General features: G+C 49.0%; 1 protein-coding gene and 1 long non-coding RNA gene across 15 annotated transcripts in view; one reads left to right on the forward strand and one right to left on the reverse strand.

The window, feature by feature from the left end:
• Positions 1–21,162, forward strand: part of LOC146862699 (uncharacterized) — an 89,618-nt gene extending 68,456 nt beyond the window's left edge. Inside the window, exons 2-3 of the long non-coding RNA XR_014978167.1 lie at positions 20,553–20,608; positions 21,093–21,162. This is a non-coding gene — a long non-coding RNA (uncharacterized LOC146862699). The remainder of the gene's footprint in view (positions 1–20,552; positions 20,609–21,092) is intronic.
• SORBS2 (sorbin and SH3 domain containing 2) overlaps positions 1–24,666 on the reverse strand; it is a 665,007-nt gene that overhangs the window by 21,103 nt on the left and 619,238 nt on the right. For all 14 annotated transcript variants that reach the window (XM_085641964.1, XM_085641952.1, XM_085641951.1 and 11 more), the window contains 2 exons: positions 24,276–24,383; positions 15,859–15,908 (listed from right to left, as the gene is read on the reverse strand). In XM_085641964.1, coding sequence (XP_085498090.1) covers positions 15,859–15,908; positions 24,276–24,383 — 158 coding nt within the window. The remainder of the gene's footprint in view (positions 1–15,858; positions 15,909–24,275; positions 24,384–24,666) is intronic.

Consider the following 24,666-nt stretch of genomic DNA (forward strand, 5'->3'; position numbering starts at 1 on the left):
TCTTTAATTTCCCCATTTCCATAAAGAGCAATCACTCCCAGAGCGGAGTTTCCTGGGTTACTTTTTTGTCCCATCATATGTATTTCCCTGCTCGTTTCCAATCTTCTGTTGTAATCTGCGTGTCCGCCCCCTCCGTAGAGATAATGTAGGTAGGAATGGGTTTGAAATTGCATCCGCTCAATTGCGCAGGTAGGGTGGTCTCCTGGTGCATAACACCAGTCATTAACCACCACCAAGTAAGCCACCCAATAGTAGGCCTGCGCGTCTGGGAGAGCGACACCTCCATTATACTGATTTATTTGATGTGTTTTTAGTGCTACCCTTGGGTGCCCACCACCCCGTAGTAAATTCCAGACTTCTGTATCTATTTTAGCTAATATCTCATCTGGTATTTTCTGGTAAGTGTTTTGCAGGGAGTATAGTAGCTTGGGCAGAGTAATCATTTTGTACATGGCGGCTCTTCCCAACAACATAAGGGGCAGCCCCTCTTCAGCATTCCACATCTCTGCTGAAGTCAGCCAGTACTCTACGGATATTGCGATTCAGACTGTTTTCTATAGTTTGTGTTACATAGATGCCCAGATACTGAAAGTCATCGTGGACCCGATGTAGACAGTGTGGAATCATGGGGTCTCCACAGTCGTCTCCGGTCCTATATAGACAGGATTTGTCGAAATTGATCATATGCCCAATAAGTGCCCTGCATCTTTCAAAAACCCGAAACACTTCCGGCAGGGACTCCGTTGGGTGCGTGAGATATAGTAGGACGTCGTCTTCGTATAGCGAGATACGCTTGTAGTCAGTCTCCTAGCATCCTATGGAAGCCAGTGATGCCGGGATGAGTCCGTATTCTACAGGCTAGTGGTTCCAGCACTAGAGCAAATAGGAGGGGGGCAAGGGGACAACCCTGCCTCGTCCCTTTTTCTATGGAGAAGTCCGACGATGTCCATTCACCATCACAATCACCATGGCATCTCGGTATAACAACTTCACCTTAATTATAAACCAGGGTCCAAAGCCAAATAGTTCTATAGTGGCCCGTCTGAGATCCAGCAACAGGAACACCTCTTTTCTATCCGCTTCATTCATTTTTAATAAATGGAGGCCAAGAAGTCCAGCATTTCTTTTGAAGAACTCAGTCAGTAGCCCGTTTGGTCCTGGTGTTTTCCCTGTTGTCAATCTGTTTATTGCTCCCTGGATCTCGGCCAGCGTGAGGTTTTCCTCTAACAATGCCTTATCCTCAACCATAAGGGTTGGGATGCTATTTTCATGCATGTAAGCGTGTATTTGGCCAACATCTGCAAGGTCATGAGCTTTATAACATTGTGAATAATACTGGGCAAATTCTCAAACCACGTCTAGGGCACTGTAGAAGGATTCGCCCTGGCCACCTACTATTTCATGTACCCATCTTGCCTCTCACTCCTTCCTCCCCAGCCAAGCTAGTAATCACCCCGCCTTATTCCCCACATCATAAAGACGGTGTTGTATTACCAGGATCTGTTTCTTAACCTCATCGTTAGCTAGCGGCTGCTACCCCTTTCAGATTATTGCCCCATGCATTGGTTGATAGGATCTACCGTCTTCTCGGGGGTGGCCTCCAATGCCAGAACGCGACTTTCTATTGACAGGACATCTTGAAGTCTCTTTTTTTATGGGCCAAGATGTTTTGTGCCCTGTTTCGCAAAACTGTCTTATAGGCCTCCCAGACCACAACTGCAAAGTTCACAGAGTTTTCATTTTCCGCAAAGTATAACTCAGAGTCCACTTGGAGTTTGCGGGCAACTGTCTTGTCTTGCAAGTCGTGGGCATTTAGTCTCCAACTCTCCCCCCTCCTATGTTGCCTCGTACCAAGTGTGACACAGAGAGGTGAGTGATCTGAAAGGCCCCTCGCTAGGCATTGTGCCTTTCTCACTGAGTGGGCCGCTCCCACGGGAGCAAGTATATAGTCCAATCTAGAGAATACTTTATGGGTGCCTGAAAAATGAGAATTTTCCCTCGCTCCCGGGTGTGTGTGGTGCAAGAAGAAGTCAACCAATCCTAAAGTATCTAAAAATAAAGCCAGGGGTGTCTCCCTTGCAGCCACCTGACTGGGCCAGAGCGGTCCAGAGAAGGGTCAAAGACGTTGTTGAGATTGTCTCCCACAACATGTAAAGATAAGTTGGCCTCCAGGAGTATTCCCACCATCTTGTCCATAATGTATTGTTGGAGTCATGGGGGGGGGGCATATACAGTGATAAGGTTGATACTTCTACTTTCCCGATGGCCCGGCACTGCAGCATATGTTCCATTCGGGTCTAGCCATGTTTTATCTATGCGAAAAGGTGGTGTTCTCCTAGCAAGTATGGCTACCTTCAGGCACCTAAAGTGAAACCTGCATGTGCCAGTGGAACATAGGCTCCTCTACCCAGGAAGGAGCAGTTAGTACCTCTTAAGTGTGTTTCCTGAAGGGACACATCTGGCTTCAGTCTCCTGAGGTAGGTGGCCACCAGCCCTTGCTTGGTTTAGTTACACAGTCCATTAACATTCTAGGTCAGAACGCAATAAGAAGAGTCATGCTGGTTTCCCGGCCCTCCCATTTGTGCGTATCAGCTGAGTCTGTAATCAATTTTCCATCTCAAGTGTGTCTGTGTCCATATGTTGCTCACGTGTCTGAACTTTGTTCCCTTTGTCCCCAACAGAAAAATAGTAACAGAATCCCCGTCCTCCACCCCTACCCCCTCCGATACCACCTGGCTGCCCCTGTGTCAACTGGACAACGGCGGTGCAGGTGAGATCCGAGGGGTCTGTAGCCTACACTACCTTAACCTATTCACCCACCCTATTAAAATATGGCCCAACTATGATCACTGAGTGATCAACTCACAAACGGAACTCACAGGAGAGGTTCAACAAGACTAGAAAAGACAAGCAAAAGAATGAGAAAGGGAAAGGAGGTAGGGAAAGAGTGAAGGAAGAAAAAAGGGGGGAAGAGGGAGAAGAAGAGAGATTAAAAGGAGAAAAGACAGAATGGAAGGAAGGGAGAGAAAAGGTATGGACTAGATGTGCACTTAGCAAGTGCTCTTTAGAAAGAAGGGGGGAAGGTGAAAGCTATTCAGTCTTAAGTAGCATTCGCTGGGCCTGTGTGTCCAGGCAGCGAGCAGCGGTCTTTATGTGTTGCGACTATTGTCTGGTGTAGGGGACCCCGGCGAGGGACCCTCCATGTTGTTAATTGCTGCCAATATCGGGTGACCGTTGTTCGAGTCCGAAGAGATCTCTCTCTCTCCGATGGGTCCAGTGTGTTCAAATCTCGGGCTGGCCTATGCCTGGTCCTTTTTGTGGTTACTGTCTGATGTCTTCAGTTCTCTGTGTCAGTGGAGTGACCCGATTGGGACCGTCTACTTCCAGTAGGCAGGGGTGTCTTCATCAGCCTCTTATGGGACACGTCGACTCTATGACATTTTCCACACCGGGGGAAGGTAGTATCTCTCGCCTTTCAGTTTTGAGGGGAATTGAAGCATGTATTGTATATGAAGAGTCTGCAGTTTCGTCTTAACCGAACCAAAGGTTCATCTTTGTTTTGCACCTCACTGGAGTAGTACGGAACTATAATGTTTTTAAAGTTCTCATAATGGACGTCTCCCAGCCTCCGTGCCTCCTGGAGGATCGTGTCGCGAGCATAATAGTTTAAGAAGCGGGAAATCACAGGCCTTGGCGAAGCACCCACCGGAGGTCTCATCGTCCGTGCGTGATGAGCTCTTTCTATCACAAAGCAGGTAGAGAAGTGTGCCTCAGGCAGGGAGGTCTTCAGCCACTGTCCCAAGAAACGACATAATTAACATGTCCGCGCCTTCCGCTCCTTCTAGGAAGCCCACAAAGCACAGGTTGTTCCGTCTCGCGTGGTTTTTCACATCATCAACCCTCCAGACCACCTCCTTTATTGTTCCCTGCAAGTCATCGACCTCTTTGCACAGGGTCCGGATGTGTCCTCAAGGTCAGAAATTCTATTTTCAGTGTTTGTAACCCGTTCCGCAACATTACGCAGATCCTGGTGGAGCAGTGTGACTTTGGAGTGTACCTCCCCAATGCGTCCCTCGAGTACTTTTCGAGAAGCACAGATAGCCTGCAGAATTACCACACTGTTGGGCATGGCCAGTGCTCCTCTGAGTTCTGAGAGAGGAGTCATGACCTTCGCGAATTTATCTAGATTCCCTTGTCTGGAAGGTCGAGGGTCTTTGTCTTTGACCATGTCCTTCCTTTCTTCCCCTTCAGGCAGTGTCAAGCTATGAGAGTGTGTCTTCCCAGATGCAGTCTCACACCAACAGTGGAAGCTGTCAAATCACTAGTATATACACAAGACTGTTGCAGGTATATCCAGTGCAGAGGGAGTGCTGCTCAACGGCCGGAAGGTCGCGGTTTGGAGCCACTCGTCCGTCAACCTACCCAGGTCTCCCTCGTTGCTCCCAGCATCCTTGCAGGTATTGGGGTGAAGCCACTGGTCTCCCCCAGGACCATCACGCTTGTGTCCCCTCCCCCCACGTCACACAGCAGGTTGGCCTATGAACGTCCTGCAGTATCAATTGCCTGTGGTGAAGGGCCCATTCAATATTTTCTCAGGGTCTTTCCTTGAGCATCTGCAATGTCATGGACAGGAGAGGATCCACCCATACAAAGCCACGGTGCAGGGCAAACAGCTCCGGGCTTCTTCTCGGTACTGGTTTCGGCCGTGGGGGTCTCACGGCCCTGGTCACTCTGTGCAGCACAGCGCTTCTCAGTATCATGCAGAAGTAAATGGGGGTAGGGCTAGGGAGGCAAAGGAAGCCGCTGCACCTGCTTCCCGCACACCCACCTGCAGTCTCCTCCGCAACGCTAGATGATAGCTAGGGACAGGCCCCATAGGCTAAGTAGGGGAGGCCACACGAGGGATTAGCTCAGGCAGGCCCTGCTCCAGTCCAGGCCAACCTCCAATCCGCTACCAGCGGGACCGGCTCCAGCGCCCCTAGCATCTCTTACGGGCTAGCGGCCTTGAATCTGATCATCGCGTTAATTATCCACATTTGTAATAATAATCCACATTTGTAAAGCGCGAACAATCACCCGTAAGGGTCTCTAGGTGCTGGGGGCCGTCGGGAAGATAATGCGAGCTATTGCCCTGAGTCACATGGTGCTGGGCTAATCTGCCTCCGGCGCCGGGGATCGAACCGTGATCCCCAGATTCCGGAGTCAGTCGCCCTGGCCGCGGCGCCACACCTCTTGCAGGCCTGGCCCATCTTCTGACACAAGCTAGAGGCATTCAACCTTCTCCTGTGCCACCAGTGCTCGGTATCCCAGCTCTGGCAATTAGGACCTCAGCGCAGACCCTCAGCTGAAAGCTCGCTTTGCCGAAGCCCGGCCTCAAGGGTGCGACCAGTGCATTCGCCACTCTCCTGCTTCTCCAACGCGGACCTCCGTCCTCCACCTCTCACTCCGGCATGTCATTGTCTCCCACCTTCGGCTGCTTTTCCATTTTGGCCAGCTCGGCCCGGTCCCCAGGGACACTCCGGACGAAGGAGGGAGCCAGTCATCAGCTAAACCTCTTCGTCTCCAGGACTTCACGGCTCTCGGACCCTCGTCCTCTTCCAGCAGCACCGTAGGCCTTGGTCCTCACTGGGACTTAACCACAATGCACATTGCAATGGACGACGCCTTCCACTCCACTACGGTGCAACTTGAGGTAGGAGGGAGGACCTCTGATCGAGAGAAACGGCCGGTGTCTCTGTTCTTTTCTTGTTTCAGTGATATCAAGCCCTCAGTCGCCAGCACATTAGGTGGTAGATTCTCCCATTAGTAGTCTGTGGGTTGAATTTGCTTGAAGCAGGATTGGCATCAGATTTTGAGTCAGGTAGGTGGAGCTGACACAAGGCACATCTGGTTGGCCATCTTGCTCGCTATGCCCCCTAAAACATAATTATTTCTTTTAAAAAGTCTACCTTCAGTATCACATTTATATTTTAATAATTAGCTAATAAATTTTACTGAAACATAGCTGTTTAAATGATTTTAAACAATTTTCTTTTTTATTAAAAGTTTAAAAGTTTTACTTAATTATTTTTAAGCACAAAGTTAAATATTTAATAAAACATAAACTTAAATTGAATGTAACTTTTAACACTTAAAAGATATATCTGGACTTTAAAATTCAAAATAATGTATTTATTAAACATTATTTCATATGGAGTGGTATTTTAGATCGTTGCCTCCACTATTTTCTATGTGACGTTATGCATTTTTTTTTTTGATAAACAAATTTTTATTTTCAAATAGGCATCAAGATCAAAGAGGACATACAGAAATTTGGCAGCAGCCAGACCTGTCACATAGTAATTAAAAACCAGCAGCACGAGTGATCTCTCCCACCCCCCCACCCCCTGGTCCCGCCCTACTCATACCCTCCCTTAAACAAAGCCCCCAAGCCATTTCCCCCATATTTTACGAAACTTTCTGGGGCAACCCCTTGCAGCGTATAGTGTCCGTTCCTGTGCAGCGCACCAATCCATTCCTCTCTGCCATGTGTCTCCTCTGGGTGGGTCAACCGGTTTCCAAGCGGCCGCTATATCCCTCTTGCCCACCACTTGGGCCGTGGTTAGGAAATAGTGCTCGTTACGGGAGCCATCCAGCCCATCTGTTATGCCCAACAGCGCTAATCGAGGCTCATGGGGGACCTCCCACCCTAGAACGTCAGGTAATTCAGTTTCAATCTCCCCCCAGAAGCTTCCCAGGCGAGGGCAAGACCAGACCATGTGAAAGAAATCTGCTGGTTCCACCCCGCACCGAGCGCACGAGGCCCCTTGGCACAGGCCCGCTCGAAACAGACGTTCCGGGGTCAAGTATGCAGTGTGAAGATAAAAAAGCTGGATAAGCCGCAAGCGGGCCGATGCGGTGATTGTCCTGGGCGCCATAAGGCCGTCCCTCCAATCATTGTCGTCCAGAGGACCCACCCAGGCCTCCCACCGCTGTTTCAGCCCACTCCAGTCCATCGGGGTGTTATTAACCAAGGATCGGTAAATACGGGATATGCCCCCCTTCCCAAGACACCCCAGCATCACCTGAGCTTCAGGCGGGCTATGGTCGGGGAGTTTGGAGTCTAGGGGGACGTGAGATTGGAGTGCATGGCGCAGCTGGAGATAACGATAAAATTGCGAGGGATGTAAAGAAAACCGACTTGAAAGGAGCACATGTGGCTTCCCCGCCAGATGTCACCCAGGCAGGAGATCCCCAGTAGGTCTCAATTGCGAAAGCCGCCGAGCCCCGCCACCTCCCGCATCCAAGTGCCATGCCAGAGCGGTGTAACCTGGGTTAGTACCCTCGACCACCGGGTATGCCGTAGGGCCGCTCGCCACGCCAGAAAGGGGGCCCGCACGACCTCTGGAAGCGATCTAGGGACTGTCGCTCCATAGAGCATATTCTGGATAGAAGAAAAGCCGGTGATCTGCACCTCCAGTCTGTAAGCCGGATCGTCCCACCCACCCGAGAACCAGTCGTGGAGCACCAACAGCCGCGTAGCGAGATAATACAGGTAAAGATTAGTCATGCTCAGGCCGCCGTCAAAGGAAGGAACTCGACAGCGGTCTAAAGCCAACCGGGACCTACCTCCACCCCAAAGAAATTTAGTCGCGGTCTTATCCAGGTCCCGAAACCAAGAGCGGGGAACGGAGCAAGGCGTGTTTTGGAGCATGTAGAGAAACCGAGGGAGGATCATCATCTTATAAAGAGCAATCCTTCCCAACGGATTCAACGGGAGTGACTGCCACCTTATCATATCTGATCTGGCTTTGCTAACCACGAGGGCCACGTTGAAAGCCCAACACAGTTCCGGAAGAAGAGTAACCCAGATCCCCAGGTATTTAAAGGACAGTCGTCGGAGGGGAATGTCAGACTGCCAATCAAAACACTCCCGTGAAGGGTGTAACGGAACCAGAACAGACTTCCCGGAGTTCAGACGGAGACCAGATGCCTATCCAAACCGATGAAGAATCCGGCGCACCCGAGGACCCGAGACGGCCGGATCTGAGAGATAAATAAGAACATCGTCCGCGTACAACGCAATTTTATCGGGGACCATACCCGGCCAATCCCAGCCACGGAGAGCAGGTTCCGCCCGGATGAGCACAGCCAGGGGCTCCATCGCCAGGGCGAAGGGGAGGGGCGAGAGCGGGCAGCCCTGCCGTGTCCCCCGTCCGATGGGAAACGCGTGGGACAAGGTTCCATTGACCAACACCCGAGCTCGTGGGTCCGCGTACAGAACCCGAACCATGGCGCGAAACTGGGGGTCGAACCTTATTTGCTCTAAGGTGTCACCAAGTTATTCCCACCCCACCGAATCAAAGGCCTTCTCGAAGTCCACCAGTAGAAGGGCCAGATAAGGAGAAAGGCGCTCTCGGTGGGCCAGAGCAAGATGCAGGCGCCGCAGGCAGTGTCTGGTTCCTCGGTTCGGCATAAACCCGCATTGGTCCGGGTGGACAAGCGCGACAAGAAACGGGCGCAGCCGTTGTGCAAGGATGGTAGCGTATACTTTAAGCTTGGTGTTGGTAAGAGAAATCGTCCGGTAGTCGGAGCAGGACAGTGATGGGGGTTGAGTCTTCGGAAGGACGACTATAGTGGCGGTATCTGTTTCTTGCGGGAACGAACCCTTTTCCACCGCCTCTGCAAAGAGATCCCGAAGCCGCGGGGCCAGGGTGTCACGGAAATGGGTGTAATACTCCTGTGGAAAACCGTCCGGTCCCGGAGTCTTCCCAGGCGCCAAATGGGTGATTGCCGTCTCAACCTCCTGCAGGGTAATGGGCAGGTCCAAGGTCTCGCTAGCCTCCTGTCCCAACCGCGCCAGGGCCGCCCCGTTCCCCCTCATCAATCCCGCAAGGGAGATCCCCTGCGCCCGCGCCCTGTATAGGTGGGAGTAGTAGTCCGCAAAGGTTCGAGCTATTGCCACCGAAACCGCATGTGTCTCACCCGCGGCGTCCGTGATGGCCGGAATCACCCGGCCTGCACGAGGGTATGTGGCCAGTCGGTGCAGGAGCGTTCCGTTTTTGTCCCCCCACCCGTAAACCCGGGCCACCGAGGAACGCCAAAGAGTCTTCGCCGCATCCAGAGAGCGCATGCGTATCTCCTATCGGAGAAAGGCCAGCCTTCGCGCCCGAGTGGTGTCTCCCGACGCGTCCTGGTCGCGCTCAAGCTCCAGGGCCTGCGCTTCACAAGCTGTAAGTTGCTGGAGTCGGCGTCGACGCTGCTGCTGCAGATGCCCCTTTGCAACCCCTCTAATAGTTGCCTTGCCGGCCTCCCAGAGGACAGCCGAGGAAGAGACGGAGCCCACGTTGTGAAGGTAGTACTCCGCAATCCCCCTCTCCACCACCCTCCGAAAGGCCTTGTCCTGAAGGAACCAGGCATTCAAACGCCACATCGGACGGGCAGAGAAGGGAGGTGGGCCAAGAGCCAGAAGCACCGGCAAGTGATCAGAAAGGCCTCTCGGAAGAATGCGGACATCACAAACCCCTGCACATTCGGTAGAGGGGACAAAAATGAGGTCAATACGGGCGTGGGAATGGTGCGCCGCCGAAGTGTGGGTATATTCGTGATCGCGTGGGTGCCAGACCCTCCAAACGTCACACAAGCCTTGGGCCTCAGCCCAACACGATAACTGTTTTGCACGAGCGGTCCTGGTAAGGGAGACCGGACCCGTCGAATCCAGATGGGGTGTGTAGACAGCGTTGAAGTCTCCACCGAGGACAAGAGACCCCTCCGGGAGCTTGGGGAGGAGATCCGCGGTGTAAGCGAGAGCGGTCTGCAGCAGGGATGGCGCTGCATAGAGGGACAGCAGTGTAAGCGGCCGCCCCTCCAGGGCGCCACATACCGTAACGGCCATACCCTGGGGGTCAAAATGCACCTGGGACAGTACAAAGGGAAAGGAGCGCTTAAGCAGGATAGCCACCCCCCGGGAGCCTCTAGCGAAGCCTGAGTGCCAGACCCTGTCGTACCCGTAGCGGGCGAGGAAGGGACATTTATTACCTATAAGTTGGGTCTCTTGAGGAAGGAGCACGTCAATCTCTGCACGCTGCGCATATTTGAGGAACGCCATGCGCTTGAAGCGATCCAGCAGGCCATTGACATTCCAGATGCGCACGGCAGCTTTAGGCATGGGTGTGTCCGCCATGGGAGCAAGCAGGGGCATGCATGACAGGAGATAGACAAGGTGGCCGCGAGCGGGGGCTGTGGGTGGGTCGGGAAGCGCGCATGAAACCCTCTCCCAGCGGGCACCGTGTCCACCCCGGGGCCAATGAGCGTGTGGGCAGGAGAGCTCCCCGGAAGGAGGGACAGGAAGAGATCAGACAGGAGAGCAGGTCAAACACTACATGATGCCTTAGAACCCTAACAGCGAGGATTGCACCCTCTAACAACAAAAACCTCCCTAGGAGGAAGAAACAACCCCAAACCAACCCCAACCCCGCACCCCCACCCTATACTTCGAAAACAGAAGCATCTGTCGCCCTAACAGTGTGTAACCAAAACCAAGCTAAAACGCTCGGGCCTGAGTGCCAGTGGACCCCTTAAGAAATCAGAGCAAACCCAATTCACCCGCCCTGGCCGAGAGCAACAAGTGTGTAAGAGCACCAAGGCCCGACTGCGAAGTCCAACACCCAGGAAGCACATCCCAGTCCCCCCTCCCCAACAAAAACATTACAAGCAGGAGACGGAAGTCAAATGGTAGGGCTGCGGGAAAGGTCCGAAGTGTCCACTTGAGGAGCAGGCTGGGTCACAGAATTTGCCCGCCGGGGGGACACGGCCTGCTGCCCGGCGGCAGCAGGACTGGAGGGCGCCACCGAAGAGGCCGGGGAGGCCCGGACGCCTGTCGTGGCCGCCCCCCGGAGCGCGCGACAGTCACCTCCTCCCCCGTGCGCCTCCGGGGCAGCATGCGCCGTCGTCGTCGGGATCTGGAAGATCGGGGTGCCACTCGCCCCTCCCGCCCCTCCACCGGCGATCCCCGACCAGCGCGTTGCAGGGGACACTCCTCCTCGAGCCAAGTCCAGGCCGCCCGTGGCGTGTCAAAGAAGAAGGTCTTTTGCTGAAAGATGACTCGGAGACGGGCTGGGAACTGCAGCTGATATTGGAGGCCCATGGATCGCATCTTCTGCTTTACCTCCAGGTAGGAGCGCCGGAGCTCCTGGACCTCGCGGGTGTAGTCCGGGAATACCATTATGGTGTGGTTTTGGTAGCGGAGAGTCGTCGAGCGCCTGGCCTCCCGTAGGATCGCATCTCTGTCCCTGAAATTCAGGATCTTCAGGATAAAGGGACGGGGGGGCGCCCCCGGAGCCAGGGAACGATGGGCCCTCTCCACCACGAAACAGGCCGAGAGGCTGTCCGCCGGCATCCAGGACGTAAACCAACGCTCCAAGAAGTCATCCGCCCGACCCGCCTCTGCTCCCTCCGGGAAACCCACCAGGCGGAGGTTACAGCGACGGGCACGATTTTCAGCATCCTCCACCCGGCGGTGCAGTTCTTTAGAATGGGTGGTAAGCTCACGTACCTGGTCCTGCAGCTGGCGGATATCGTCTTTAGCTGTTGAAATTCTAGATTCGGCTTCAGAGATGCGGGCGGTGGCGTTATGCAGGTCTTGCCGAAGAAGGGCCACGTCCACCTTCGCCTCTCCCACCATACCCTCAAGGGAGGAGCGGGATGCCGTGATGGCCTGCAAGATGGCAGCAAGGTCCGTGCCAGGGGTCTGGGCCCCAACCCCGGCGGGGCTCGGCCCTTTCTCAGAGGTCGTGAATTTGTCCATCTTAGTCTGGGTAGCCGCGGGCGTCGACCTGGAAGCCTTGTCCTTACCCATGGCGGCAGCACCGGCAACACCGGGGGCACCGCGCCCAGTCCACGGGCAACGGGACCGGCCTCGGCGATTCCGCAAGGACTCGGGAGGCGGACGGCAGGAGGACACCTCAACAGACCAGAAGGCCACTCGTCACAAGCCCCACGGCGTATCCCCTCGCCAGCCACCCGATCCGGCAGTCGAAGAGCCCGCAGGAGCCGCCGCCCGTCCTCAGCCCCGGAGCCCGCCTGGAGGGGCACCATTCTTCACCCCGCGTCGCAGCCAAAGTCACAGGGTGCCTGTCCGCACCACGAACCCCCGTCTTGGAGAGTCCAGCACGTCCACCGCCCGTGTACAGCTCAGGACTGTGGGCTCCAGGGGTCTCCGTGGACAGGGCCACCCCCACACACAGGACCCCGGAGGCGAATACGGAGGGGGGGGGTAGAGGAAGAAGGCGAGGGATGGCCAATCACCTCCCCCCAACTGCCGGCCCGAACCTGCGACGCAATGTCACACCACCATCCCACCGCTGCAGGCCACGGAGCTTCAGGGCAGGTCAAGCCACGTTGGTGGGGGGTAAGGGGGGGAGCCAGTCCCCGACCGCCGACACCCGGCCCGATGGGGAGGGCCCCCCGGCACCTCCAGCCCCCACAGCCACTCAGGTCGCCCCACCGGGGAGTCCAATCGGCGCCACACTCACTGCCGGCAATCAGGACAGCTCCGCGTCCCGGAGTGGGCCCCACAGCACCTCGCTTCCAGTCGCAGGGCATCAGGCAGGAGCCCCTCCAATCCTCCGGGGGGGGGGGCTGCCACCGCAGCAGCGACGACCTCTCCGGGCCACCAGGACCTCCAGGCCCAGCCGCCTCGTGGGCCCCGCGGGCTCGAGTGGCCGCGCGCCCGCACCCAGCAACCAGGATCTCAGCCGCCTCCCGCCGGGCACTGACGAGAGATGGCAAGCGCAGCTCCGGGGGGGCACTCACACTCCAAACTTGCACCAGCAACCGCCAGGCGGGTCAGAGCCCCAGGGCAGCCAAAAACGGCCTGCCAGGGCAGGATCGGGCGGAGTAGGAAGGATCGGCAGGGTCCGGCGTCTGGAGCTTCACCGCGAAGCGGTCATGCCTGTCAGGCGCCACCTAGCGCTCGCTGACGTTATGCATTTTTAAGGCACATTTGGACCCGCGAGGCTATCCTGGCACTGAGTAGGTATGTGGGCCTAGCCCTGCTAATTGTAGGTTGGTTAATTGATAAGACAAGTCTTCAGCTTCTTGCACAATTCAAGAAGAGAGGAGGAGGCTCTGATGGGGAGTGGAAGGTTGTTCCATGCTTTAGGAACAATGTAAGAGAATGCCTGTTGTCCTGATCTGGTTCTGTGTATGCATGGGATGTTAGTAGAAGGAGATGTGACTGTTCAGCTAGGTGGAGTCTGAGTTGTGTAGTGCCTTGAATGTGTGTGAGGAGTTTAAATTGAGCGCATCTGTGTATTTCAAACCAGAGTAATTCTCTGAGGTGTGGTGTGTTGTGCCTTCTGTGTGGGAGGTTGAGGAGGACTCTGACTGCCAAGTTCCGGATGGTTTGAAGTCTTCTAGTGCTTTTCTTGGTGATTCCGGCATAGAGGGTGCTTCCATAGTCCAGCTTGCTGGTGACTAAGCCATGAGCAGTGCTTAATTTGAGCTGGAGCTTTCCGGTGCTGAGCACCGGCACTTAATTGGTTTCCGGTGCTCGGCACTGGCACTTAATTCTCAACACCACACTTGGGGAAATCTGTCACTTGGTGGCGCTGCTCATGTAATTTAGAGATGAGCAGTATAACAGTTGTTTAGGAAAACAATATACATTAATAAAATTACTAATACCGGCCTCTCAAGCCATTCATTTAGCTTTGAGGTCCCGGAATAATCCGAACTGTCGCATTTACTTGCGAGAGAGATGGTTAGTTGTTGTTTTGGCAGTAATGACAGGGGCGATGGGTGGTGCAAGCTGCAGTGGCCTCCTGGTAGGAGCCCTGGCACTTAATATTTTACAAATTAAGCACTGGCCATGAGTGACAGTTTTTTTATTGCGGTTTGTGAGCCATTTGAAGATCTTCCTCAGCATCTTCAAATGGAGTGATGATGTTGACTTGTGTGGTCATGCCCAGTATGCTGTTGCGAATTAGTCTGAGGTTCCTGATGTGGGTTCTGGGTGTGAGTTCGGCTGACTACCAGTTGGAGTTACATGGTGAGTTGTTCCTGCCCCAGATCACTACTTCTATTTTGTTGGTGTTGAGCTTAAGACAGTTGGCTTTCATCTAGTTAGTGACTTTAGTCATGCAGACAGTGAACTTAGTTCTTGAGTTGGGGGTCTTGTCCAACAGGGAGAGCATGAGAAGATGTGTGCCGTCTGTGTAGAAGAGGATGTAGAAGTGTAGAATGGCCAGAAGGATCATGTATGCATTGAATAGCGTGGGGCTGAGCAATAAACCTGGAGGCACTCCGCAGATGATTTCTATGGAAGTGTGGTGCAGTACCTGTGAGCGGCATGTGTGCAGCTAGGCTTACTCCAAAGCAAGGATGGGGTACATTCACTACTGCTTTATGTCATTTTTGCTGTAGTAACTTTAGACGTGCAGTTTGTGAATAGCAATGGGGTGGCTCTTTTGTGAGTGGGAATTTTAATTTTCATGTCCCTGCCTAAACTCCTCCTTATCCCTCTCTTGGACCTTCCCTGTCTCTCTTTTAGTAGTACGTAGTCCTCCTTTTCCAGCCACTCTCCCATATTTACTACTAAAACATATACCTGCATGTGCGGAGATCGCCGTAAATGTGGTGGAGACATAGAAAAAATAGGAGACGTTGAGGTCTCTGCACATAGGTTTGTGAATAGTATTTTCATAACATTGGCCATGGAGACAACCTTGTTAAAATATAGTCGAATTAAAGTTAAAAATTTGAAGAAACCCTTCCAATTTCTTTTTTTTTTCTAACAGGAAATGTCTTGGCAGTGACACTTGCTGGCCTGTTAGACTAATTGCATTTGTTTAATACTGGGTTGCCAAAGGTATATCTAAGTCTGAAAGGAAGTTACATTTATCCAGTCCGTTCTCAATCAGCAGCAGTTCCCTCATGAATATTTTGTTTTTTTAGTACTGTTGAAGTAATACTAATTATAATTCAAAGTGCAGTTTGTGAATAATCCACTATGAAAAGAACAGCTATTCAAAATAAATTTCAAAAATTAAAGTGAATCGTAGAATGCAACCACAAGCAAAGTCCCTGCCAAAGCTTGCACAGAGTCAAGATCCATTTCTTGCAGTGTATATTTCAAGCTCGTATTCAAATGCATGAAACCTTGCATAGGCACACAGTCGGATATGTTGTTAAATGCTGCTGTAAAATGCACACAGCAGTTCACGGCCCTCCTGAGCATGTGCTAAACTAAGTTTCCCCAGGCAGTCAAGCCTGGTACCTCTCCACCTCCAATCTCCTTATTACTAGGACCAGACAGGTCTTTTATTCCACAGGGCATTTCCCCCAGTGGACTGGGGCCCGGCTCTGATAGCCTGCCCCCCACCCATGCCTGTTAATTTACCCAGCTTTCCGAGGTTATTTGCAAAAGGCAAGAAGGTTTGAAGAGAGATAGAAAGAGAGGGAGGAAAGAGGAAGCCAGAGAGAAAACGATCAGGTTAGAAGAAAGGTGAGAAAAAACGCTCAGATTAGGGAAAGGAGTATAGAGATGGGCTGAAAGAAATAGCATGAAACGATGAAGGGCGCGGGGCTTTTTGCCAAGGGCTGCTTGGTTCCCCAGTCCGGCCCTACTTATTTATTGATATAGGCACGAGTTAGGCCCAGCACAATGGGGTACTCTTGTCCATAAGACTGAAAAAATATGAGTAGATAAAAAACACAAACGCAAATAAAATGGCTGTCCATGTAGGGCTCAATTTATTGAAGGGGTGTCCGATAAGATACTATGGTACCAATGAGTCCTGATTCCTACCGGGTGACATGGAGTCATCCAGTAAGCTAAAAAACACAGAGATTATACTTAAAAAACATATTTCTACTTACGGTTCGCCGCCACCGTGCATATTTTCTGTAGCAAAGGCAGGACGCTGAGGCTGGAAGGAAACAGTGATACATGTAGTAAGTGTTGATCATTGTCTTCAATGCCTAAACTTGACACCACGTTTTCAAGAGAATCAGAAACAGCATTTCCACAAATAAGCAAAAGAACCAAAAATGGATTAAAGATCAGGTGATGGGGAGAACTCTTAAAGAGAGGAAAAAAATCCAATCTCTTTAAGTGACGTGCCAGATTATCCTCGCCAAAAAGTGGCTTTGTCACGGTGACCGACAATCTCCCACTCACGCTTTTCCAGGGTGGAACAAAGAGCTTGCTGCTTGTGCACTGGTTAAACAAGCCAACAATTTATCACCCCCTCCAAATTCAGTCCCTTACAGTGCAACCATAGAAAGGGTCCTCAACCTTTGTACTTCGTTATTCAAGAGAAGGTCTCAACTTTACAGCAGCTCTATAAAGTGGGCAGGGAGTGACATGTAGTTTTGAGCATCCTTAAGGCGGTCACTTGCCAAAGAATCCAGGCCCATTAAAAATGTTGCCTGTGGCGAGTATAATTTTGGCTCTCATGAGGTTCCTTTCAAGGGAAGTACTGTAAAACATTTTTTGCAAACACCCAAAGCTGGTATTAAAAGTTCTGATCGAAAACCCATCCCTAGAGCACAAAGATACAACAGATGCGTCAAACTTTTAGCCCCTAGTTTCATAGCTTCCCCCTACACATAACACTGTTAAGCATCATGTCAGCACAAACACGACATGCAGCCATTCACTGGACATAGTCACTGGGAAAAGCTCTGTACACACAACAAATGAATGGCACTTACCTACTAACGCCCATAAGAGAGCCATGATTGTGTTCCCAACGCCCTTGGAGCAAGGCCTTTTCTTCATGCAGAAGTACACATTCAAATTTCTATTCAATTTTTAGATCATACAATACAACAAAATCTCTTGTTCATACACCCCTTCTGACTGCTTGGTGTTTTCTGGCTTGGAGAGTCAAGCCGGCAGCAAGTACGTATTGCTGCAGCTATAAACATTTTGCGTGAGACTCACCCTGACACCAACATTGTAAAGTACAATGTATTGCATATGATACAACTTTTCAACAGCACGCCACAAAAGCCTGACCATCCTTCGCCAATTTCTAGCCTTAACATGCACACATGGTAGCTGGAGCCGGTTAGGACTACACTGTGGCAGACACCAGAAGTCCTAGAACTGGCAGCGGAGGAGTCCGTCTGAAGTACACCCGCAAACAGAAGTCTGAAACGGACACTTAACACCGATTGATCAGGATAATGAAAACAATGAGAGCGGACAACAGCGGACAGCACCAACATTGCTTTCTGCATCAATGAAGCACATCAAGCAACAAACAGACAATAGCTTTAAGCAGTAAATATGAAACAGATGATTGCCTCTCCTTCGGACAACTCACACGGCTGCTTGAATGGCAGCCGTCCCAAAGTTAGGATCATGCGCCATGTTAGAGATGCTGTCTCCTGCTGTCCTGTGCGAGCACGCATACGAGTGCAAGAGCGACAGACTTGCCTGAAGAGCATAGGCGAGTAACCCAAACATGTCCAGTACATTGCATTAGAGGCTTGAGTTTGTTGTGTGGTGAGTGTGGCTCACAAAGGCTTTGTTGGGGATAGATAAAGGCACTGTCACCAAGTAAATACACGTCTCACTGGTTCAGGAAGATCATTGTCAGTTAATAAAAGTTTGGGCTGGGTGAGCAGAGAGGAACTTCAACAAGGACAAGTGAGCTGTCACTCTCGAGAAGGGGCCTCAAATGGTGCTGGTTCTCACGGGTCAGTGCTTCCTGTCCCAAACTTGGCTCTTAGATAGCAAACAGGGAGGACACCCTGGGAATTAGCAATATACTGCATTGTAAGTCTTTTTTTTTTATTTGCAGACAGAAGCATTGTTTTTGGTTTACAAAGAGGATCTGGAAAAGGTGTGTGTAAAGTCCTGTTGGGCAGCAGGCCATAATCTGAGTGTAAGATATGATAAGTCCAAGGGAAGAACATGGTGACAAGTGGTACACTGGATTCACAGGACTAATGTGACCTGATTTGCCCAATAAGAGATCAAGATATCCCACAACCATGAGGAATACAGATGTGCAAGGCAGGAGAGTGTGGAGCTTTTAAGGGTAACAACCAAACAAGTAAACTGATGTAGATTTTGGGGGTAAATTATCGCACTACAAACAAGCTTCACCATCCCATGAACACAGACAGCTATGATGGATGAGAAGTCATAATGTACACTACTCTGCAGTCTTTTACACCACTTGTGGCCTGGCACCTTTTAATAACGTCTGCTTCCTACTACCTGCTTTATTTAGAAGAGACATACTGTATATTTGGGGCCACTACTACTCCACCAGCTAATGGTCTCCATCAAGAAATTGCTTTAAAGTTAAATTCCAGGAGCGCAATGTGCGTCAATCACCCTGGCCACAACTACTCAATGCCTCAGACATATAAGAAGGGATCCAAAGCGATTTAAAGAAATGCATGAAGCAGGGGTATTGATCGGGAGGGATTGGCAGCGCCCAGATGCTCCTAGGGGTGACAGTGTAGCGCTTTACAAATGCTGTTTGATGATGATGATGACGGCCCTCTGCGGCCCTAAACACAAGCCGCCTTTCTCTCTTTTTGTAAATGTCTGTTTACCATAAACCAGTTGTAAGCATAGCTTACTAGTAAGTAACTGTGTTTCTTTCACATAAACCCTGAACTATTGTATCTAGATACTAGCTGGTACAATTTGGTATTAAATGTGAAGACAGAAAAATGAACTCACTTTCTGTACGTCTAAATGGTCACATCATTATAATGATCCTTTCAGCTGTGCGCTCTGGAATTAGCGTCACTCGGAATTTCCAGCTCACTGGAAGCAGGGTTTTATCAAAACACTGCAGTCAAGATGCACTCGTGAGCCCCCTCAAAGTGTGTCAAACACTGACAGCCGGCGGACGGGGATAGATACCCAGTACATGGGTATGTCTGCAGAGCTTACGTCAGAGGACTTAAGTGAAACAGATGCCAATAAAGGCTGCTTTAAAAGACACCTTACATATACGGTCAGTATTACGATTCTATGCTGACAAGGCGCATTCTCTGAATAGAGACAGTATTGCTATGGCAACACAATATTATGTAAAGTGGAGCACTGCACTCGAAAGGAAGCATCTGCAACACACGCCTATTGCAGCAAAAAAGACGAACTGACCTGTGTTGGAAACTGCGCCCACGCTCCGCCTGTATGATTAAATATGCAGCCAGGGCCTGAGAGACATTAACTGCTCTATGGTGTAAGCAGACATAAAACAGGCAAGTGTAAGAGTAATTCAATGCCTACTTGGGACCCGGTTAACTTTCACTGGTCCTGACTGTGACTTGGGTGTAGTTAGGTAAGGAGAAACCGGGTGGTCAGGATTAACCACTCTGAACTGGTGATGGATCAACCAACTAGATCTACTACCAGGCAGTTCCCGTGGTATGAGAAAGAACTGTACAACTTGGTTTTCTCCGGAGATATTCTGCACTTGGTTCCCAATTCCAATACTCTAAGCAGGTGGTACATTTTAGCTGGAAGCTGGTGGGGTTATTGGATCAGGGAGGGGAGAATGCGGCCTGGTGGGTGGAGCGTAACAGGCTCCCTGTGCCCTTGAACAGTGGAGTAGTGTCGCCCCACTGCTCTAAGAGCAGTGCAGCGTGAAAATAAAATGATAACCTAGCTATTATCATTTTATGTTTCACTATGGGCTGGGTTAGGGTGGGGCTGGGGCTTCGGGGGAGGAGTGGTTTGCCAACTCCAAGTGTGCATGACTGCTTGGCCGGTCCCGCTTGGCCGGCCCAAGCAGTCTTGCGCCCTTTGCATCTTCCCCACCAGGCTTGCTTTACACAGCCTGGTGAGGAACATGCAAAGCCTCACGGTTCCCAGCCGAGCGACGATCTACGGCGCTCAGACCAACCGCAACGCTGCATAGCAGCGTTGTGATTGGCATAGGGGTGGGAGCCTGTGTGCTTCCTGCTTCCTTCCGCAATGGAAGCAGAGGAGGAGGCGGCTGAAGGGACCAAAGGGAAGGAAGGCCGGCAGCAAAAAGTAAGTGGATTTTTTTTTAATTGTTTCCCCACTTCTCCGCCTTCCGCCACCCCCGTCCCCTGTCAGCCGCCATTGCCCAGAAGGGGCTCAGGTGGGGGACAGAGCTTGACGTGCTGTCCTCATCTAATGCCCAACATGTGGAATGATTTGCACCTACATCTGAGACTAGCCCCATGTGAGTTATGGGGAAGAACTAAAACCCCTCTTCTTCACCAGCTACCTTGCCCTAACAACCCCATTTCCTGTTGAACAACCAGTCTGCTTAATCTTAACCATATGTCACTGAATTACTGGTCTTCGTAGACGTGGATCTGTTTTAATGCCTGCTCATCGTTTCTAGTCTGTTTCACGCTGTTCATGTTTAACCATCTCCGCCTGTGTCTAACTAGCATGCTCGGCATATTTCTTATCCTCTGTAACAAGCTATTCTGGCCCACTGGATCATGTCTTCGCTATATAAATACAATAAAAATTACATCACTTATTACTCAAACTTTTACAATTTACTCCTTCATTTCCCAACATAATTCTATACATTTTAAATATATTCTCTACATAGGACTAAACAGCAAAAACGAGGTTATCTCAAGGAATGATAGTACCAAATGTACGCAGGTAAGGCATGCGTTTAAAATTGTACTTTATAAACTAATTACAGAAAACATATCAAAATTTGTGAATCTTTTGCATGGGCTTTTTTATGCTTCGAGAAAGACTAATATTGATTTCCAATTCGTAGTGTAATATTGCAATTCTTGCCTGAACCGCGGCATCACAAAACCTGGATTCATGTACAAGCTATACCTTTTTAGCCAGTAACATACCGTGTATGGCTAATTTGATCAAGCCATCCAATACATGCCAATGTCAACTTTTCCCACATTTATGTAACCATTAATCATTATGTATGTCAAAATATTTGAAAATTTAGTCACAGAACGTTTTATGAACAATTGTATTTTTCCCGCCGCTGCTTTTGAAATTGGTACTGTTCAGGATAAGGAATATGTAATACGGTAATGTACTATCTTATGACCAGTAAGAATGTGACATTATATGAATTTTTAGCGACTTACATTATCTATGTCTATCTTTTCAGCCCTAAAGAAGCGGCTACTGGGCCATGAAACATGTGTTGGCTGTGGTCAAAATTAACCTTCTACAACTCATCTTATAAACTGTTTTTGTAAATGTATCTTAAGAATGTGTGTGGAATCCATTTTGTTTGAAATACATGAAATTGTTGTTCAATTATCTCAGTATGATATCTTAAATCAAAAAAGTGGAAAAAATAAATGTTCTCAACTTATGATGTCTTCTCTGTATTAATATCGCTTATGCTCCCCATTGGACAATAATTAGCCAATAGTCCATGTAGTATTATATACACATATGGGCAATAAAGAAGAAAGAAACAAGGGCCGTTTAATTAAATGAGCCACCACATAACTATTCAAGTGCTATGAATGGGCTTCAGTAAGGATGATCGTGACCCTCCTTTGGTAGCTTGAGCTATGTAGCAGCAAAGACATACACAGAGAAAATGTGGAAGGTGTTGTGTATAAAAGCTAACCCGATAACAACGAAAATAAAGAAATAATGAAAGTAAATGTCAACACCAAAAGTAAGTAACTAAATGTGACAAGAAATATACAAGTAAAAATTTAATTAATCAGCCAGTAACTTCAAAATTTATTCAAAAATGGAAAATGAATATTTGATCAGACTTAGGAAATTTACTGACGCTCAACACAGTTGGTATCCAATAGTGAGTCAACAAGGCTGGACAGGCTTGCAGGAAACTTTGGTGAATACCTTTTACAGTGGTCAAAAAGTCCTGAACCGGTTAAGGCTGCACAGCTATCCAAAAGGTAATTTCTTGGCTAGGTGGTTGCTCCCAATTCCCCAAGTCTTCTAGAAATGTCAGGTGTAGAGCCTTTGTTCTGAAAAATGCAAAGTGTGCTACAAAAAGTTATTTATAGCTGTAGGTGACCAAAGACCTATGAAAACAGCAATTAAGTGCCTTCTCTGTAGGCATCGCATCAGCCTTCTCAGGCACAGCACTTCCTCAGCCTACAGCCTTTGGCCTTTGAGAAAGAAAATTTTCCAGGATACAAACAGCTGCAATCCAAGCAGACCAATATCCATTGACTTGAGGATCTGTTCAGAGTACAGACACTCAGTCTTCTAAAAGGAAGTCCTTAGGGACAAAAATCAAGCTGGAATCATGAACATGTCTCCACATTTTCCTCCAACAGGTAGCAAGGATTCATCTAAGCATAGCAGGCAGGATGTCTTCTCTTGATTCCACGTGAGTTTGAAATGCCCATTGCGTCCAAGCACAAGTTCCTAATAGATTGTGCTTTGAGGGATATTCCTAATAAGTTCCCACTTTCTCATCTCCTCCTTTTTCACAGTATGGTACATTTCCTGCACTGGAAGAGTGCCATGGAGGAAGGCAAATCTTCTAGAGTAGAGTCCCTTGAAGAAAAAAATGCAAAATAGGAAAGGGCTTTGCTTTGTGGACTGTTGCCTGCTTTCCAGCTCTACCCACTGCCAACCCATTCAGACACTTCCACTTCAAAGACATTCCAGCACCTCTCGGTATTACTTCAGCGATATATCAGAAAGAAAAGGACATCCTAAAATGCAGGGAAGGTCCACCAGATAAACTGATGCAGGTGATATATCACAAGGCATCTCGTGTATGTATTTTGCCATTGGAACCTGGGGAGAGGAGGCCAATAATCATCTCAGACTACTTGTATGTGTTAATGGGTCAAATCTTCAGCCCTAGAGGTAATTACAGTATTTGGCTACCAACATTACACCAAATGATGTAATCCATACCTTGGAAAGGAGAATCAAAGTCTATCCCCAAATTGTGTGTCCTGGCAAAATGTGAATAAAGTCATATTGCAATTATAACAATAAATTATCAAATTAATAATTCAGATAAACTGGGGATGGCAGACCAGCAAGCCTTACATCTCTGTGCATGAGCATTATTTATACAAGCCGCAGGAGTCACTCTTAGAGGTGGGCAAATGTACCCTACTCCACAACCAATGACCCAACTGCATTCTAACAGAATAATTCATCCCGAAATCAAGTGGTTTGCTATATTGTCCATTTTCTCTGACTTCAGTAGCAGTACTGGAATACCTTCACTGCTAAATCCACAATTTACTTTCATGCACATCCGGTTCAGGACTATACTAGATTGATAAGGATATTCTTGCAACTAAACTCTATAATTTGATTACCTTAAATAAGAAGTTTAACTATTGAATACTGCAACAAAGTCATCCGTAGATAACTGTGCCAGACGGTTCAGGCTTAGTAAGTCAAGCATATTTATGTCATACATGATTTTGAAAAACTCTCCAAAAATAAAATTGCAAGTGAATTTGAAAAAAAGGGAACTAGAAAATGAGCGCCATTCTCCGTTGATAAATTGGTCATGCCACATCATAGAAAATGTGAGCGCGCTCCTCATTCTAACCCCTTGAATTATATAGATTGATTTTCGTGTAGTATCAGTGGTTAGAGGCGTCGTCGTACAAAATTACAGGAATTTGGCTATTGGAACACCTGATCTTAAGGTGTGTTTGGTCAGATGGTGTGCATGAGTGAGTGTGGAGAATGTATTTTTGTATTATGTGATAATATCGTTTTAAAATATAAGTTACTGCCATTTTTAATGATATTCAGATTTAATATCCAATTAATTGTCACTGTTTTTCAATATAGTAGAGGTTAAAGTAAGAGTTTATATTATATGTTTGATCCTGTTTTTAAATAATTTAGAGGTTAAAGTAAGTGCTTGTATTTTTTTATTATTGGTCGCATATCTTAGAACTGTTATCTTTTGATAGCTACCTAGCAAATGAGTGTTTTAATTATATTTCATGATACTTTGATAATAATATAGTAAAGATCTTTAAAAAAAATAAACATTACCTATAACATAAAATCTCAGTTAACAAAATTATTTAGACTTATTTTCAAACAAAACACATCTTACAAATGATAGCTGCTTGGGCTTCACGTATCTTATCCTCCAGATGTGCTCTCCTTTACACACAGTTTATTCCATGCAGCGTAAATTCAATAGCCAAAACTGACCGTTATCACCTCAAGATGGCGTCTTAGTTATTAATGACCAGAATGTCACACTCCAATAGCCATGCACATAATAGGTTATTAGTAGAGGTATCACTCTATCCTTTTATCACAAAAAAGACTCATCTCACCACAGTGCACTGTGTATCCGGCCTACCCTGTGTGAAATACTGTTTGCCCTGATGGGCGAGTTGCAGGATCTCCTAGACATCACCGGGCTACGGGGAGGTTTCCCAACCACAACTATGTCTGCTTTATAGCCAGCCTGGAAAAATCACACAAATCTGTCAGGTTATTTCGTACTTCATGCTAACCGACACAGAACCTTCCACTCCTACATGCACCAAATAGTACACTGCATAGCCATTTAAATGAGATATGTTGCAGGTAGAACACACACTGTAGCTTCAAGAATGTATCCAATTGTAGCACTGGCAGACAGAACTTCATGCAGCTGCAATACATAGATACATGCAGAGCCACTGGAATTATGCATAGGGGAGGACCAAATTATATGGCAGGGCTGACTAAATTAGGCGGCAAGGAAA

The sequence above is a fragment of the Triturus cristatus genome, chromosome 2_2 (assembly GCF_964204655.1).
Source record: "Triturus cristatus chromosome 2_2, aTriCri1.1, whole genome shotgun sequence".
NCBI classification, from domain to species: Eukaryota; Metazoa; Chordata; class Amphibia; order Caudata; family Salamandridae; genus Triturus; species Triturus cristatus.